The sequence below is a fragment of the Calidris pugnax genome, unplaced genomic scaffold (assembly GCF_001431845.1).
Source record: "Calidris pugnax isolate Ruff unplaced genomic scaffold, ASM143184v1 scaffold55, whole genome shotgun sequence".
Taxonomy (NCBI): domain Eukaryota; kingdom Metazoa; phylum Chordata; class Aves; order Charadriiformes; family Scolopacidae; genus Calidris; species Calidris pugnax.
Window position 1 is genome coordinate 4833546 of NW_015090832.1, and position 15883 is coordinate 4849428.

The 15883-nt window shown below is 48.9% G+C and overlaps 1 protein-coding gene across 1 annotated transcript in view; it reads left to right on the forward strand.

Moving 5' to 3' along the window:
• Positions 1–2786, forward strand: part of RALY (RALY heterogeneous nuclear ribonucleoprotein) — a 98495-nt gene extending 95709 nt beyond the window's left edge. The window contains exons 8-9 of the mRNA XM_014941310.1: positions 624–672; positions 918–2786. Coding sequence (XP_014796796.1) covers positions 624–668 — 45 coding nt within the window. The 3' untranslated portion in view covers positions 669–672; positions 918–2786. The remainder of the gene's footprint in view (positions 1–623; positions 673–917) is intronic.
• Positions 2787–15883: the final 13097 nt, after the last annotated feature.

Consider the following 15883-nt stretch of genomic DNA (forward strand, 5'->3'; position numbering starts at 1 on the left):
GGGCATTGGAACAGGCTGCCCAGGGAGGGGGTGGAGTCCCCATCCCTGGCTGTGTTTAAGGGCCGTTTAGATGCAGTGCTGAGGGACATGGTGTAGGGGAGGACTTTGTAGAGTAGGGGAGATGGTTGGACTCGATGATCCCAAGGGTCTCTTCCAACCTAGACGATTCTATGACTTAACCTGGCCATGCAGAAATCGTGCATCCAGTCTGAGCATGGCAACCCAACAGGCTGAAGGCCTTCCCTGGGATGTGCCCACTGAAGGTGCTGACTCCGCTGTAGCCCAGGTGTAGACACCTGACTTTACACAGGGAAAGGTGCGCTTGATTTCACCCCCATCCCTTTGAAGTTCAGCAGGAGCCAGGCTTCAAAATCCAAGAGGGAGTCACACATCCTGGGTCAGTTTGGCAGACCCCTTCCAGCATAAGGAGCCAAAGGAAATTTCTGGGTTTGCCTTGGGAATGTGTCTGCCAAAAAGCATATTCGTGGTGCTCCTGTGTGGCTCCTCCACCACACTGATGCTCTCCCACACCAGGGTACCAGCCTGTGAGGTGTCACCGTGTCCCAGGCAGGGCAGGAGGGACACGTGGTGATTTGCTGTTTCTGGTTCCCTTTTCCCTGCAGGAGAACAGCCATTACACAGATGTGGAGGATGCCAGACTACAGTAACCAGGTACAGCTCACACACTGCTTTTTAGAGGCTCATTCTGAGCAAAAGCTGTCAAATCCCTGCATGTCAGGGTGTGGGGGGGAGTTGCTGCTTCTAAAAATGCTCTTTTTCCACTGCTCCTCTGTGTTTTCCGAGCACTGAGCCTGGCTGCTGAGCTGGGTCACTGGTCAGCCCCTCACTCCCCTTCCCAAATCACAAATCTTTGAGGTTCAAGGAAAATTATGTACCTTTTTTTTCTCTCCTTGCAGCCCATTCAGAACAGCAGTGAGCAAGAGTGTGAGGAAAGCACGAGGCTAAACCCTGTCCTGGCACGTTGAGCAAGACAAGCTGAATCGAAGTGCTGCTGTCATCTCTACCTTGGCATTCAAAAGGAGAAACATGGCCCGACATCTTCCACCCATCTGTAAAGCAAAGACAAAGACAAACTCATCACCCCAGTGAGTCCCCACCACCCTGTGCAGTGGATTTGGAGCTCTGCAGCCAGCGGAGGTGGGAACCCAACCCTGCATATCTATAACCATCACTGACTGGAGAACGGGAGAGCAGTTGTGTCACCAACGGGTCAGAGATGTTCTAAAGCTTTCTGTAGGAGGGAGAACTAAGCCTAACCCAATAAAGACGTTTTTCCCCACGCTGGGTGAGAGCCGGAGCATTTGCTAACTGGAGGGAGAAGTACTGTCTCAGTTTGGACAATTTGTGTTCTCACACTAAAGGTGGTGTTGAGGAAGTGGGTGTGGGGTGACCTGTCCTCCCAGAATGGTCACCTCCTGCCGTGTCTCCTTTGCCCCACGCGCTGCCACGGGTACATGGTCACTTCCCGCTGGAAAGGAGTCGGTGCTGGAGCTGGTGCTGTGCTCCTTGCATCTGCTTGAGGAGAGGGGAAGGGGAAAGGAAGCTGCCTGCAGGAAAAAAGTGATCCCAAGCAGGAGAAACAAAGCATCCATCATTTTCAAGGGTTTGGTCTCCTCGTTCTCCACTGAGAAACCATGGTGGAAAGGCTGAGCATGTCTCCACAGTGTAAGGGGGGGGGTGCAAACGCATGGATGAGACCCTTTTCTTGGACCCGCTGCTCCCTGGAAGGGAGGAATCCACCTGCTTCTCCAGCCCAGCGCCAGAGACATCAGCCCCTTCCCCAGGGTGCTCACATCTGCTCTTGCTCCGGCTTCTCTGGGTCTTCCCAGGCAGGAAGGAGAGCGGTGGGACAGCTCCTGCTCCCGCTCCTGACCGTAAGGGCTGTTGCTCCATCACCAGCCTGAGGGGTCCGTGCAGCCTGACAGCTTGTCTGAGTGTGACGAGACCAGAAACGGTGAATACCCCAAGCACGATGCATGTGGGCGTGCAAGCACCTCCCCTGCCTACCCAAATTCAAGCTGCTTTTGACCCACGGCACGTCCTGCAGGCAGAGGCCAGCTTGTCGGGGGAACCCCCTTACACCGCAGCACCCAAGAGGTCTCTCAGCCTTTTATCTTCTCGTTCCTTCCTCCTTCGTGGGCTTATCCTGGTTTTTTCCTTAGTTCGGGGGTAGGTGGGACTGAATCTCACGCAGCACTTTATTCACATCAGATGTGTCCTGCCCGTCTCCCCTGTTCTCCTCCAAAAAAACACACACACACACACACCAGTGCTTTGAATCCAGACTGGTGTCCACAGCTTCTCCTTGGTCAAACCCTCCCACAAAACGCGTGGCCCCCTCCCCAGGTTGTAGAGAGTGCTCTGAAAGGGGGGTCCTGCTCTCTGCCCCAGTGCTCAAAGCCAGACCTCATCCACGGCATCCCTCTTGGAACGGCGAAGGGGAAAACAGGTCCCGGGGGGGCCACGCTTCCCTCCCCCGAGGGCCATCCTGGAGCAAGCATGGCTCTTGAAGCACAATGTTTTATTTGCATATTTCTTAGTTTCAGATACTTCACGAGGGATTCAAGGGATAACCGTGCTTTCCCCTCCCCTTTTCCGGTTCCTGTACAATTGATCCATTGTGTTGTACTGAGCCGTCGTAGAGCTGTTTTCTAGGCTTTGAGAGATGAGCTGCAGTTTTTGCTATGAACTGACTGTGATGCTGATGTTTGGGAGAAAGGTGACCTTGTACATACAATCCTGTATAATAAAAGAAAGAAATCTAATTTGCTCTTGGTCTCTGTCGTAAGCACACACGCTTTTTTCCTCGATTTCAGACAAGTCTAAGTCCCTTTCTAGGCTTCAGCTCTACCCGCAGGATTTGCTTTCCCTTGCACGAGGTATGTCCCACTGGGCTGAGCAAAAAATTTGGGTTCACAGGGGCTCTGCAACTTTTTCTCTGGAGGCCTGGAAACTCGTCTGATGCAGGAGACAAATCCAGACCCTTAATCTCTGGACTTTGCACTGGTCCAGCTCATGACAGAGTGGAAAAATGAGGCGGCTGTTCCAGTTTGCACAAGCCAACGGTGCTAATAAATACTCCTTAAGCACTTTTTCTGGCCATTTCCCCAACCCCTTCCTCAGCAGAGCAATGCTCACACCATGCTGCCGTCCGTACACATGTTCACTGGAGTCATCATCCAAACCCAGGCACGGTCGGCACCTGAGCTGTGTCTGGAGGGCACCAGTGACCACAGAAGGAAAAGCAAGCTCCTACCACACATTCAATGCATTTTTTAAGTTCCCTGTCCTAGAAGGTTGTCTGCTGAGCCTGGTCTGAGCCATCGTCCAGCACTGGAGAGCAAAGCTGCCTGTTGCCTCTGTTCAAGTTCATGGTGAGTCCTGCGGATGCTTGAACATCTTCCATCAATCCATCCATCCATCCTGCCATCAGTCACCAGTTCACTTCAAGATGAGGAAAGCAGCATGGTCAGACTAATGGCTGGATGTGCGGCTGGGAAGAAGGAATAAAGATGGGGGGAACAATTCAAAAAAGCAAATCAGATCAAGAAGATCAACATCAGCCCAACCTTAGGTCTGTTGAGCTCTGGGAGTGACCATGGCCCAATGCCTCGGAGGAGGACAGAGAGCTTCCCTGACCGGGGCCAGGTAATTGCAGCTCATCAGGTTCAGGCCATTAGAGGATGATTGAGGTCTTCTAGAAAAAAAAAAAATGTTTATATTTTGTTAATTATTTTGGGAAGGAGAGTGGGGGACTTTGGGAGCTCTCATGTAGGCCCCTGTGTGGCAATTATCTTTGCTGTTGGCCATAGACGGGGCCTCAACAAAATGAGTTCTGGGGTTTTCATGCTTATTGAGTTCTGTATGTGACCATCCAGATTTTCTTCAGTAGGATGGGAAAGGGAACGCACACCACTCCTTCCCTTCCACTCCTTGAGACCATAAAGCTTCAAAGCTTCCTGCTGCAAAGCTTCCTTACGATTTCAATGGGTCCATCAAGAGTGGAGCAGAGGGAGAGGAGGTGTCACTGTCCTCTGAGCAATGTTCTCCTGGCAACAGCGAGGGAGGGCAGGGGAAAAGGCAGCCCACTGCAGGGGCATGAGGCAGAGCTCTGGAGAAAGAGGCAGGTGAAAGCACATGGGCTATAGATGTTTAAGGACTCCATAGCTTTGAACACAGCCACACACAGTGCAGACAAAGCCATCAGTGCTGTTCAAATCTACACCTGATCACAGTTCTGTTCCCTGACTCTCCCATCCCATCTTTCCAAGCATGAACACACATGTGAGATATGGTGTGAGGTGTTCCCTGCTCAGAGCATAACCACAGCCCATCCATCCTCATCCTCACACCCAGCCCAAGCCACACTCTGCTTTCACTGGGGAACAGACCGCAGGGAAGATCAGAAGCCCCATCACTGGGCTTGTCCGGGCTAACAGAAAGATGTGTGGTCCTCCCCAAGGCATTTTAAATATCCACGACACAAAAAGATCCGTCAGAACCCATTAGCTCTTGAATGAACATAAAGGGGTCTCACCCTTCATGTACCCAACCTCCTTTTCCATGAACCCATAGGTAGATCCCCATAGAGTCACTCCCTGCCTTGCTAGGACATGGGAAGATGAAGGTTGGGCCAGTCCATTCTCCCCAGCAACAGTCAATCCAACATCTGCACGTTCTGAAGGGAAACAATCAAGATAAACTGAGTAACTCAACTGAATGTGCATGCAGTTTCCTTATTGTGAACTGGGAAAAAAAGATGCTTTTTTTATAAGCCTTTCCCCACCAAGGCAAGATGGCGTTACCAAGTGCCGAGGACCTCACTTGGCTTCTCCCATTTGCTGCTCTGCTTGTTGCCATCCCATCTGTGTTTGGTGGCAACATCAGGGTGATCTTCACTGGAAACAAACCCACTGGAAACAAACCCAAAGGTCTCAGTCCCCACTGCCTAACCTGCACCTCTGCAAAGGAAACATGAAATGTGTGAAGCGGCTGACAAACTTTGGCCTTAAATGCTCTGCTCTGTGTGGAAATTGCAGGAAGTTTTGTTGCTTTGCTTTTCCATACGCTGGCCTCGGCAGTCATTAGAGGAATAGAGCAGGGTTATCCAGTCCCACATCCTCCTTTTGTGTACTTCTGGAAATGGAAAGACTGTCTGTCGGGCCAAAACACCCATAGTCTTGCATTCAGTGTGAGTCAGAAGGAGATGCAACAAAAACCCCCACTGACTTCAATAAATCCCATCAACTGTAATGAGCGTCACAGTTAAAGTCCATGCAGTGCCTTGGAAATACTTCAGTTTTTGCAGCTGTAACTGGACCCATTCTTCAGGGAATTCGTAAAAGCCAGTTGCTGCCTCTGTGACAGTTGTCACATCACTCCAGCATTGTCTTCCCATTATCTGCAGGAGATTTAATTCCATGTTTTTCCCCTTCTCAAGAAAGTTGTGGAAACATTTGGAGATGTGGGCAAGAACCCCAAGAGCTCCTGGTGGAGTCTGTCCATCCTCTGTCACAAAAACATACCCAAGCCTGGGATGAGGATGATCCGATGCCAAAAGGACTCAGCCATACCTGAAATCCTTGCACGTGTTTGGCAGAGGGGTCTGAGCAGCCATTCCTGCACTAAGCCTCTCGCCACCGGCACCGCTCATGTAGTCATCGAGGATGGGCACATACCAGTATGGACAGGCTGCACCAGTGTAGCCAGAAAACCCTCAAGTTCAGCACCTTTTCATTGCCCAAATTTACTTCCTAGCAGGTGGGTTATTGTCTCTGACAGGTCTGAGAGGGTTCCTCTAACACAGCTTCCTGTGGATCCCAGCTTCCACCCCCTCCCTGGGCCTATGGTCCCAGTGATTAATCAAAACTAGTTGCAAAGAAGCCCCCAAGAAAGCATGGTCAAGATAGCCAAGATGCAAAGGACCATGGAGATGCTGGGAGGGCTGGAGCCCCTCTGCTGGGAGCGGGGGCTGAGAGAGATGGGGGGGTTCAGCCTGGAGAAGAGAAGGCTCTGGGGAGACCTTGGAGCCCCTTCCAGTCCCTAAAGGGGCTCCAGGGGAGATGGGGAGGGACTCTGGATCAGGGAGGGGAGCCATAAGAAAAGGGGGAACAGTTTTAAACTGAAGGAGGGGAGACTGAAATCAGTTCTTGGGAAGAACTTTGCTGTGAGGGTGGTGAGAGCCTGGCCCAGGTTGCCCAGAGAAGCTGTGGCTGCCCCATCCCTGGAGGGGTTCAAGGCCAGGTTGGAGGGGGCTTGGAGCAACCTGGTGTGGTGGGAGGTGTCCCTGCCCAGGGCAGGGGCGTTGGACTAAATAGTCTTTAAAGGTCCCTTCCAACCCTGGGCCAGGGTCTCACCACCCTCACACCAAAGAATTTCTCCCTAATATCTCATCTCAATCTCCCCTCTTTCAGTGTAAAACCCTTCCCCCTCCTCCTGTGGCTCCCCTCCCTGATACAGAGTCCCTCCCCATCTCTCCTGGAGCCCCTTGAGGGACTGGAAGGGACTCCAAGGTCTCCCTGGAGCCTTCTCTTCTCCAGGCTGAACCCCCCAACTCTCTCAGCCTGTCTTCACAGGAGAGGTGCTCCATCCCTCTGATCATTTTTGAGGCCCCCCTCTGGACCCGTTCCAACAGGTCCATGTCCTTCCTCTACTGAGGACTCCAGAGCTGGACACAGTGCTCCAGGTGGGGTCTCACCAGAGCAGAGGGGCAGAATCACCTCCCTTGACAAGGATGCCTTGATTGAGCAAGGCCTCACCGTCACCTGGCACATATGTGACATAGTTTTCCCTACAAGGCCATCGTAAAAATATCTCTTCCTTCTTCACCGCCCCAGGAGCTATCCCCAGCTTGTGGAGCCCAGACCTGGTCAACAGAAGAAACGCTGCCAGCAGGAGCACCAGGATCAGAGCAGCACTGCCTCCATGGGGAAGGAGACGTCTGGTGGGAAAGTGGCCCAAAACATGGCTGAGATGAACAATGCCGATGCCGCAAAAACACCATTAAAAGTCAAATATTTCAGAACCTTAATAGCAAAAACAAGGACAAAAGATGTACTTGGCTTCTCTAATTCACTCCAGATCCAGCTTTCAAAACCACTCGTTGCTCTGGGTGTTGAGTTCTTTTGAAAAACATATCGCTGCTGTGGATGTTGACACTTCGAGCTGTGCTAAAAGCTTTGGAGAAATCTGGTCCTCGACGAATCAAAACCGATGGTCCATTGGGAATTGTACCCATCTGCAGAAAACCTTAGCGATACATTCGAGGAGTGATTTTCCATTGGGGCGGAACAACACCCAACCAGCCATCCTCACTGGGCTGGTTATCTCACCCAGTTGCTGTACTGGGAAGAGGGAAGCCAGGGAAGGCTTTCCATCACGCCAGATCACAACCCGTCACCGTACTCATTTAAAATACTGACACAAAGAAAAAAATCCATAACTGCTTCTGCAGCTGCTCCTCAGCCCTTCCAGCTCATGCCTTAATGGATCTGAATTATTCCCTCAGAAGGAGAAGCGTTTCCCCAGCGGCAGAGCACACCAAACCTGCACTGAATCTGGGAGGGAGGTACTGAAACTGGCTGGAAACAACCCAGAACCAGCCCGGGCAAAACCCATAGCACCCACCTGCAGGAGGTACGTCTCATCTGTCGAGGGTTTAAGACTGTTTCTGTCACTCGCATCACTTCACTACAAAGATCAAAAAATCCTGGTTGTATTGCCATCACCTGTTTTTCTAGTAAAAGACAGGTTTTTCAGCTAATTATAAATATTTATGTTGAAAATAGGCGGTATGGTGCTGTCTTTCCTCAATATCATAGTAGAGACCATTTCCCACATTATAATTTTCTTTCTATGATACCGTAGTAGAGACCATTTCCCACGTAATTTTTGTTGTGGGATCATTTTCCAATCCGAGACAGATCTCTGCTCCTTTCCAACCAAAGAATAAATAACAGCATCAGCAAAGGAGCAGCAAGGCTGCCTGCCTTTCCAGCCCAGACCTAGGGGAGAGCCCCGTGTCCTCCCAAAGCACAGCCAGCAGCTCTCTTAACAGCACGGGCTTTGTGTTTCGATATTGAACTTAGCACCTTTGCTATTGATCACCCCACTGGCTGCATCCGGAGAACATCCACCTTGGAAAACTGCTAAACACGTAGCGGGACCAGCTCGAAGAGTCTGCTGGACTCGAGCCAGTAACAGAAATTGTTAAGAACATGACAGCGAAGAGCAACCCAACTTAGAAATGGAAAACCCCTGCTCATACCCTAATTTATAAGTGGAGATATAAAAGATACAGACAGCGCCAGTGAAAAAAAAAAAAGAGTATATATAGCCTAATCCCTTTTGTAGATGAGAAGAGGAGGACTGGCCGTAGCAGTGGCTTGGCAGAGCACTCGACGGGGACGCAGAGGGACGGGCTGTCACTGTGCCAGTTCCTATCTCTGCCTCGTCCCACTAGCTCCGCTCCTCACAGCGCTCCCCTCTTCCCTTCCTCCTCCTCCTCCTCGACTCCTTTGAAGCACCACTTCAACCCACAAGGCTGGGGACACACGGGAGACCCACCGGGAATAAAACTCTTCTGGAAAACCTCCAGTGCAAACCAGGCAGAGCGCGGGGCACCGGGCACTGCAATCCAAATTGGAAAGGTAAATCCGATATACACAAACACCTTTTTAACAGCAGAGCTCTCAAACAACAATATTTCAGGACAGGAGGAATACTAACCCAGATCCAGTGCCTCTGCACACACAAATCGATACCTTTCTGATTGCCATTTCTTAGGTTTTTCCTCCATGGCTTTTACATTGGGCTCACTCGCCCAATCCTCGCCTTTTGTTATGTCTATGCATTAAGTTTAGCCTTATTTTTTCGTTACCTACGATTTCCCTTCTATCTTGAAGAAACCCTTCAACCTTCCCAGCAGAACCACTCTCTTCTGCACGGGCAGATCCATCTTGAGTGAAACGGCAGGAGCAGGAGCGCCGTGGTGGCAAGCAGGAGATGCGAGATGCCAGCCCAGGGGGGGCTCAGACCACAGAGGGGGGGTCAGCCCTGTCAGGAGGGGCTCAGAGCCACAACGCTGCAAGCACCCCCCATGTTTGCTTGGAGTTGCCTTCTGCTGGGTGATCCCGAGCCATCTGGGGAGAGAAGGGCAGCACAGCTGGGACATCCACTCCTGGTCTTCACCATGTGCTCCAGCTTAGCCCTGTCAGAAGATCCTCTTCATATCCACAAGTGCCAAAGCATCCTGTCTCCTGATTTTGGCCAGCTCAGAAGACTCCTCTCCACCCGCAGCATCTCTACAAGGTGCAGATGGAGCTCCAGCCCCAGCACGCTCCTCGTTCTCCAAGCCCAAGTACATTCTTGGTCGGGGGCAGGATCTAATGGCCACCTCCCTCATCCAGAACAAAGTGTAGAGGGAAACAATGTGCTTCAGCACGCAGCTTAAATGAATCTGAGAAAGTGGAGTAGGTCTGGAATTAAAAACAAACTGTCATGTACAGAAAAAAAAACAAAAACAGAAGTTTGAGACCACATGGTCAGCTCCGAGCAGCCTCTTGCTAACAGGGAAATCTCAGTGGCAACCACAGCCTCAAACCTAAATAACCACTTCAAAAAGAACCCAAGAGATCTTTGCAAGGCTCCTTCAGAAGAAAAAAGGAGGAAACACAATCGTCCCTGCTGGCTGGGACGGGTAGGAAAGCAACCCATTGTCTGAGGATGTCAGAAAGCGTGGAGACAATGCAGGGAAGAAAAACACTTTAAGCTTTATTTTAAATGAGCTCATGTTTCCCAGAACTTTTTCTTTTTTCATGTTCATGGTGGAAGAAAAAGCTATTTTGGTGCTGAACAAAAGCAGGCTCCCAGGACCCTGAGCAGTACAGAAAGACATCACAGACCACAAAGCTAAAAAGAACCCAAAATTTTTTCTTTTACTTGTTTTTTGTGCCTTGCTATCAAAATAAATAACATCTAGCTTTTCTCCCTGTAACAAAGGCAATAAAACTCCCTTTTCTTTTCCTTTTTTAATGTGAATGAGTATTATCAGAAGAGGACTATAAGACCACCTTAGAAGCAACAAGATCCAGCTGTGACCTAACGCTGGTGACAATTAGGGTTTGCCATCAGAGTCCCACGGCCCCGCTCCACTCCATGGGAAGTGCTTCCACATGGGAAAAAGAACACAAAACCTATGGGATAATCACTCAAAGCAGTGAGTGAGGCAGGCGAAAGAAGCACAGAATGTTGAATTAAAGAATTTTTTTAAATTTGCTTTAATACAGAATGTAGAATTAAAGAAGCTGCTATCTGTGTTAGGAAAAGCCAGAAAACTGTTAGAAAAGTTAGAAAACTCCAAGGACAGAGAGCTGCTATGGAGGATGCTAGGGGCTGCAGAGGGAGGAATCCCCCCATTTCTGCTGGGTATTTGGCAGGAGAACGATTAATAACACAGATGTAAAGTTACGACTGTCTTATTTCACAAATATGCATTTGTCTGCAATAAGCAAGAAGGAAAAAGGATGAAATGCAAGCTCACACAGCAGGGAACGAGCCCGGCGTTACAGACAGAGGTGGGAAGGGAAGTGAGGAAGTATTTTCCTTCCTGCAAGGAAAAGTCAGTTCCTCACGTCCATCAGGCTGCAACGTGTTCCCAGGACCAGCTTAAATCCATACTTCTCTATGAAGAAATACAGTTCCTCCCTTAGGCTTGTGCCAGAGACTAACAGCACAAGTTCAGCCATATTCTTAGGTACAAAATACGTAAGAATGTATAGTGCATATATGTATACCTGTGTGAATATGTATGTACATCTTATCTGTATTCATATCTGAAGCACCTGCAAAAGCAGAGACTCCCCAGGCTCTTTCTAAAAACTAAGAGACTGAGTCGCCTCCGGAGGCACTTCCCTGTCTTTATTAATGACTACAGAAAGAGCTGAAAATACTGGATTTCTTAGCTGAGGGACTGGAGCCGTGTGAGGTCCCTTCAAGCCAAAGGCTTTTACAGGTGAGACAGCACATTTAAAGATCAGCAAGAACCCTCAAACCTGCTTCTCTTTAGGATTCCACCATTTCAAGTAGTATCTTCCCTCAAAAGCCTTTTTCCTTCTCCTGTAACGAGATCACTTAAGCAGCTGATCAGGATCAGAGCAACCTCTCCTCTTCCTCAGCTCCTCTGCATTCGAAGCCGTGCTGGGAGAAAAGACAGGTGGATCTGTGCTCCCTTCTCAGCCATAGGATTTTATTCCTTATCCAAAATCCTTTTAGCTCTTAGCCCAAATTAGAGCTCTCCTGAGGCCGACGCGCAGCTGGGAGCAGAGCAAGCCCAGACTTTGGTTAACTGTCAAAATGCAGACAGCGGGCAGCGAGGTCGAGCCATAAATCATAGGATCATAGAATCATAGAATTGCCCAGGCCGGAAGGGACCTCCAAGGGTCATCTAGTCCGACCCCCCCGCAGTCAGCAGGGACACCCCCAACTAGACCAGGTTGCCCAGGGCCTCATCGAGCCTCTCCTTGAATATCTCCAGGGAAGGGGCCTCAACCACCTCCCTGGGCAACCTGTTCCAGTGCTCCACCACCCTCACAGTGAAGAACCCTCTCCTCATCTCCAGTCTAAATCTGTTCCCCTCCAGCTTGAAGCCATTGGCGGGAAACCACTTGTCAGATGGAAAGCTACAGAACATTACATTCTGTTACATGAGACTAACCTTTACTGTGTCAAAATCAATTTAAAAAATAGAAAAAGCAAGCAATTATTTTGGCAGCCAGCGTGTTTTTGCAGTTCCCTGTCCATACAGGCTGAAGCTGAACTGGTGACTCTCGTGCAGCTGCTGTTTTCTGTTTTCAAGATCTGCCTTCAATTCCTTCCCAAAGCTTGTCCCCTGGCTTGCCTGAATACTCAGGTCACATGGAATAAACCTCTGGGGGAAAACCGAGCAGAACAGAGAGCTGGAGAAGTGTTATTTAAAAGATTATCAGGTAAGTTCTAATGAGCCTTAGCTGCCAGCATCACACTCAACTTTGCATTCTCTTGACTTTCAGAGCTTTCCTGCTGTTGCTATTTCTGTGCCTCCTCCACCAGACAGAATCACAGAATCTTCTAGGTTGGAAGGGACCTTCAAGATCATCTTGTCCAACCGTCAACCTCACTGACAAAAATAGACACCCGCACAACAAACAAGGAGCATCATCACTAAACCAGACCTCCCAGCACTACATCAACCCGTCTTTTGAACCCCTCCAGGGATGGGGCCTCAACCACCTCCCTGGGCAGCCCATTCCAATGCCTGAGAACCCTTTCAGTGAAAAAATTTTTCCTAATATCCAGCCTGAACCTCCCCTGGTGCAACTTGAGGCCATTTCCTCTCGTCCTGTCGCCTGTGACTTGAGAAAAGAGACCGACCCCCCCCTCTCTACACCCTCCTTTCAGGGAGTTGGAGAGAGCAATAAGGTCTCCCCTCAGCCTCCTCTTCTCCAGACTGAACCCCCCCAGCTCCCTCAGCCTCTCCTCATAAGACTTGTGCTCCAGACCCCTCACCATCTTTGTCGCCCTTCTCTGGACCCGCTCCAGCACCTCAATGTCTTTTTTATGGTAGGGGGCCCAAAACTGGACACAGTACTCGAGGGGAGGCCTCACCAGTGCCCAGTACAGGGGGACAGTCACCTCTCGGGCCCTACTCCCCACGCTGTTCCTGATACAGGCCAGGATGCTGTTGGCCTTCTTGGCCACCTGGGCACACTGCTGGCTCCTGTTCAGACACCACCATTCGTGCTTTCGCTCGACTCCACCAGAGCATCCCATGCACTTCGTGACAAACTGTGCCCCGTTCCCAGCAGCAGCTCTGTAAGTCCTGAGTTTTGCTTCTCCTGGTTTACAATAATCGCAGGTGGCCAAGTTTCCCTGTGAGGTGGCCATCAGCAGAGACCGGCGGGATCCAAGGCTGTGGTGTGGGTCTGGAGGACACCTCTGCATGGTGACCTGTGCACAGCACTCACCAGGAACCCTCGCTCTCAGCGGAAGCATTTAATAAACGCTTCTTCTTTACACTATTTCTGGTTATAAAAATACTACTGCTTTGAGTAAATCCTAGCTCTGGCCAGAAGCTTCCATAAAAGAGTTTAATTTCACTTGTTTTCATAATAATGAAGTTATTTCAGCAGAGCAGAACCACAGCACCTCGAAGGCAGTGGATCCCACACTGACCAGGGAAGGAGATTGTTTCTGTTTTAGTGGTTACTCTGGTGACCCGAGCAAGGCCACCCCAACCCTTTGAGCTCCAACCCCTCCATGACACAATGGAGATAAAAGCATTTACCTGGCACAATAAAGAGCTCATTCTTCTCAGGAGGCTATCAGTCCACTTCAGGGTGAGTGACGGTGACACGGCCTCTGTGCAGATCTAACAGATCTCCAGTGACAAGTCTCAACAGATGTTCTTTTGCACATTCTGGGCTGGGAAACCCGTTGCATCTTTGCTGCTAGAAAGGAACAGACCTGCCACAGGCTTGGATGTCTGGGAGATGTTGAGAACCCCGGGCACAGTCAGAGCGGTGGAGAGGAGCCACTGGTTGCATCTCCAGGCTCTTTGTAAGCACCCAGGCTCCTCCAAAGTCCTTCAGTACATAAAAAAAATCCAGTTCCCACATCTCCATCAGCACCACACAGCCCGTCTTCAGCTCAGGGAGATAAAAAGAAAAATTAGGAAATTTTTTTTCACTGAAAGGGTTCTCAGCCATTGGAATGGGCTGCCCAGGGAGGGGGTTGAGGCCCCATCCCTGGAGGTGTTCAAAAGCCGGGTTGATGTAGTGCTGGGAGGGATGGTTTAGTGATGATGCTCCTTGTTTGTTGTGTGGGTGTCTATTTTTGTCAGTTAGGTTGACGGTTGGACAAGATGATCTTTAAGGTCCCTTCCAACCTAGAAGATTCTGTGATTCTGTGAAAAAGAGGTAGAAACACAGTTCTGTCTGCCTCTAAACACATGCCTGCACACAGAGCCATGGCAAAGCTACCACCTTACTCTGTGAAGAATTCCACCCTTAGGCCACCTGCTCGCACTGATCTTCAATACAAAACTCTGGTTTTGCCTCTCAAAACAACTGCACTTCAAACTTACATCAGCCTTACAGGCAGAAAGAGTTATTTATGCTCCTACAAAACTTAGGGCTGACTATACTCCTTTCTGAGCGTATACACTGGAAGTTGTTTGTTTTTAAAAAATAACTAATATCTGCTCCTAGAAACACAAGACACTTCATACATCACTGAGGTTATTCCGCAGGTAGAACTTACAGCTCAAGATGTTTCACTCAACTATGAGTCATCAAAACCAACGCCTTCAGGATTTCATGCGCACGCTCCAAATACATCTATAAAGCTCCCGTGAGCCAAGAGAGCTCATAGATGATGAGTTTGAACAATTATTTATTTATTAACGTCATCTTCCTGATGCAAACATACTGAAGTCAGACTTTGCATTTAATGCACTAAAATAAAGCACCAGCTCAAGGCCATACTGCATTATTTTAAAGTACGTTACAGATATTTAATCCAGGAAAAAGCAAGCATTTAAAACTAGAAAATGGCATTGTCCTCCAGCTCTTTCAGTATGTCCCAACAGCAAGTCACTGAAACAAAAAGGCAACTAGCACTTCTCCAGAAAGTTTTACTTCCAGGAGGAGAATGCCTATTTGCTAGAGGAAAAAACAAGACTACAACAGTACTGTTACAAGAGGCACTGATCCTGGCTTTATTCACTCAAAGATACATCCAACATTTGTCATAGCTCACTTGAAATCCAAAATGCTTTGAAGAAACCGACCATAAAACCTTGATTTTTGCCTTACAGCACTGTCAAGTTTTCAAATAGCAAGTGAGTGACTTCCCAGCGAGACCGTGTTCTGTGTTAACATACATACAAAGATTAAAACTTTAGGTAGAAACACTTCAGTTTCTGCGATTTGATGAATTGCATTCAGAACCACCACCATTTCTCCGGGGAGGAGGGGACTCTCCTTTCCCCACAGGGATGGGTGCCTGGGGTTTGAGCTACTACCTTATCCTCACCCCGGGCCATTTTGGCAATTAAATGAAAGTTTTCCCCTCCCTTACAGGTACTCAGGAGAGACTACATTCCCCATTTGCATCTTTGTACTCGGCAGCTGTAACACAATTTCTCCAGCACTAGAACAAACTCGTTAGAACAGCACTATGGGTGTCCCCAAAATACCACCGGCACCGACCGCTAGAGAAGTGCACCTTACGATCAAAAAGCATCCTGTGTTAATTACTTGGCAGTATCTTCTGTAAATTCAAGATTTCTATAAGACAATGTGTTGCAGCCATCATATAATGTTACCTTTATGTTTTGGTTTTTTTCTTGGCTGCATTTAGTTAGGTTCTTTTTAAAGTGGTGAAGAGTGCAGGACTTCAGAAATATAAACATTTCTCTATTAGAAATTGCAAAATTTAGTATTATGATGCTATGAAAGCTTACAGTACAGCTGAATGACTCTAGGTTAAAATTCAGCATCAATATGGTGTCTGAACGCTCTCAGAGCTCCATTCTGCCCAATTAAGCACTACTGACATGTCCTGATGTCACTTTCTGTGCAAAATACCTTCCCATATAAATGTGGCAATAAAAGCACGAGCCCTTCTCAGGTTGGTGCATCATCCCCGTGGCTTTGTGACTGGTTTCTCTGTTTAATGACAGCCTAACGAAAAATAAGCTTGTTACGTAAAAGCAAAATAACCCTTCTCTTAAAACTTTTATTCTGGGTCGTGGACATAGTTCAGTGACATGATCTGCAGAACAAGAAGCCAACTATTCCCATCAACTGTGTAAAGAGGAAACTGA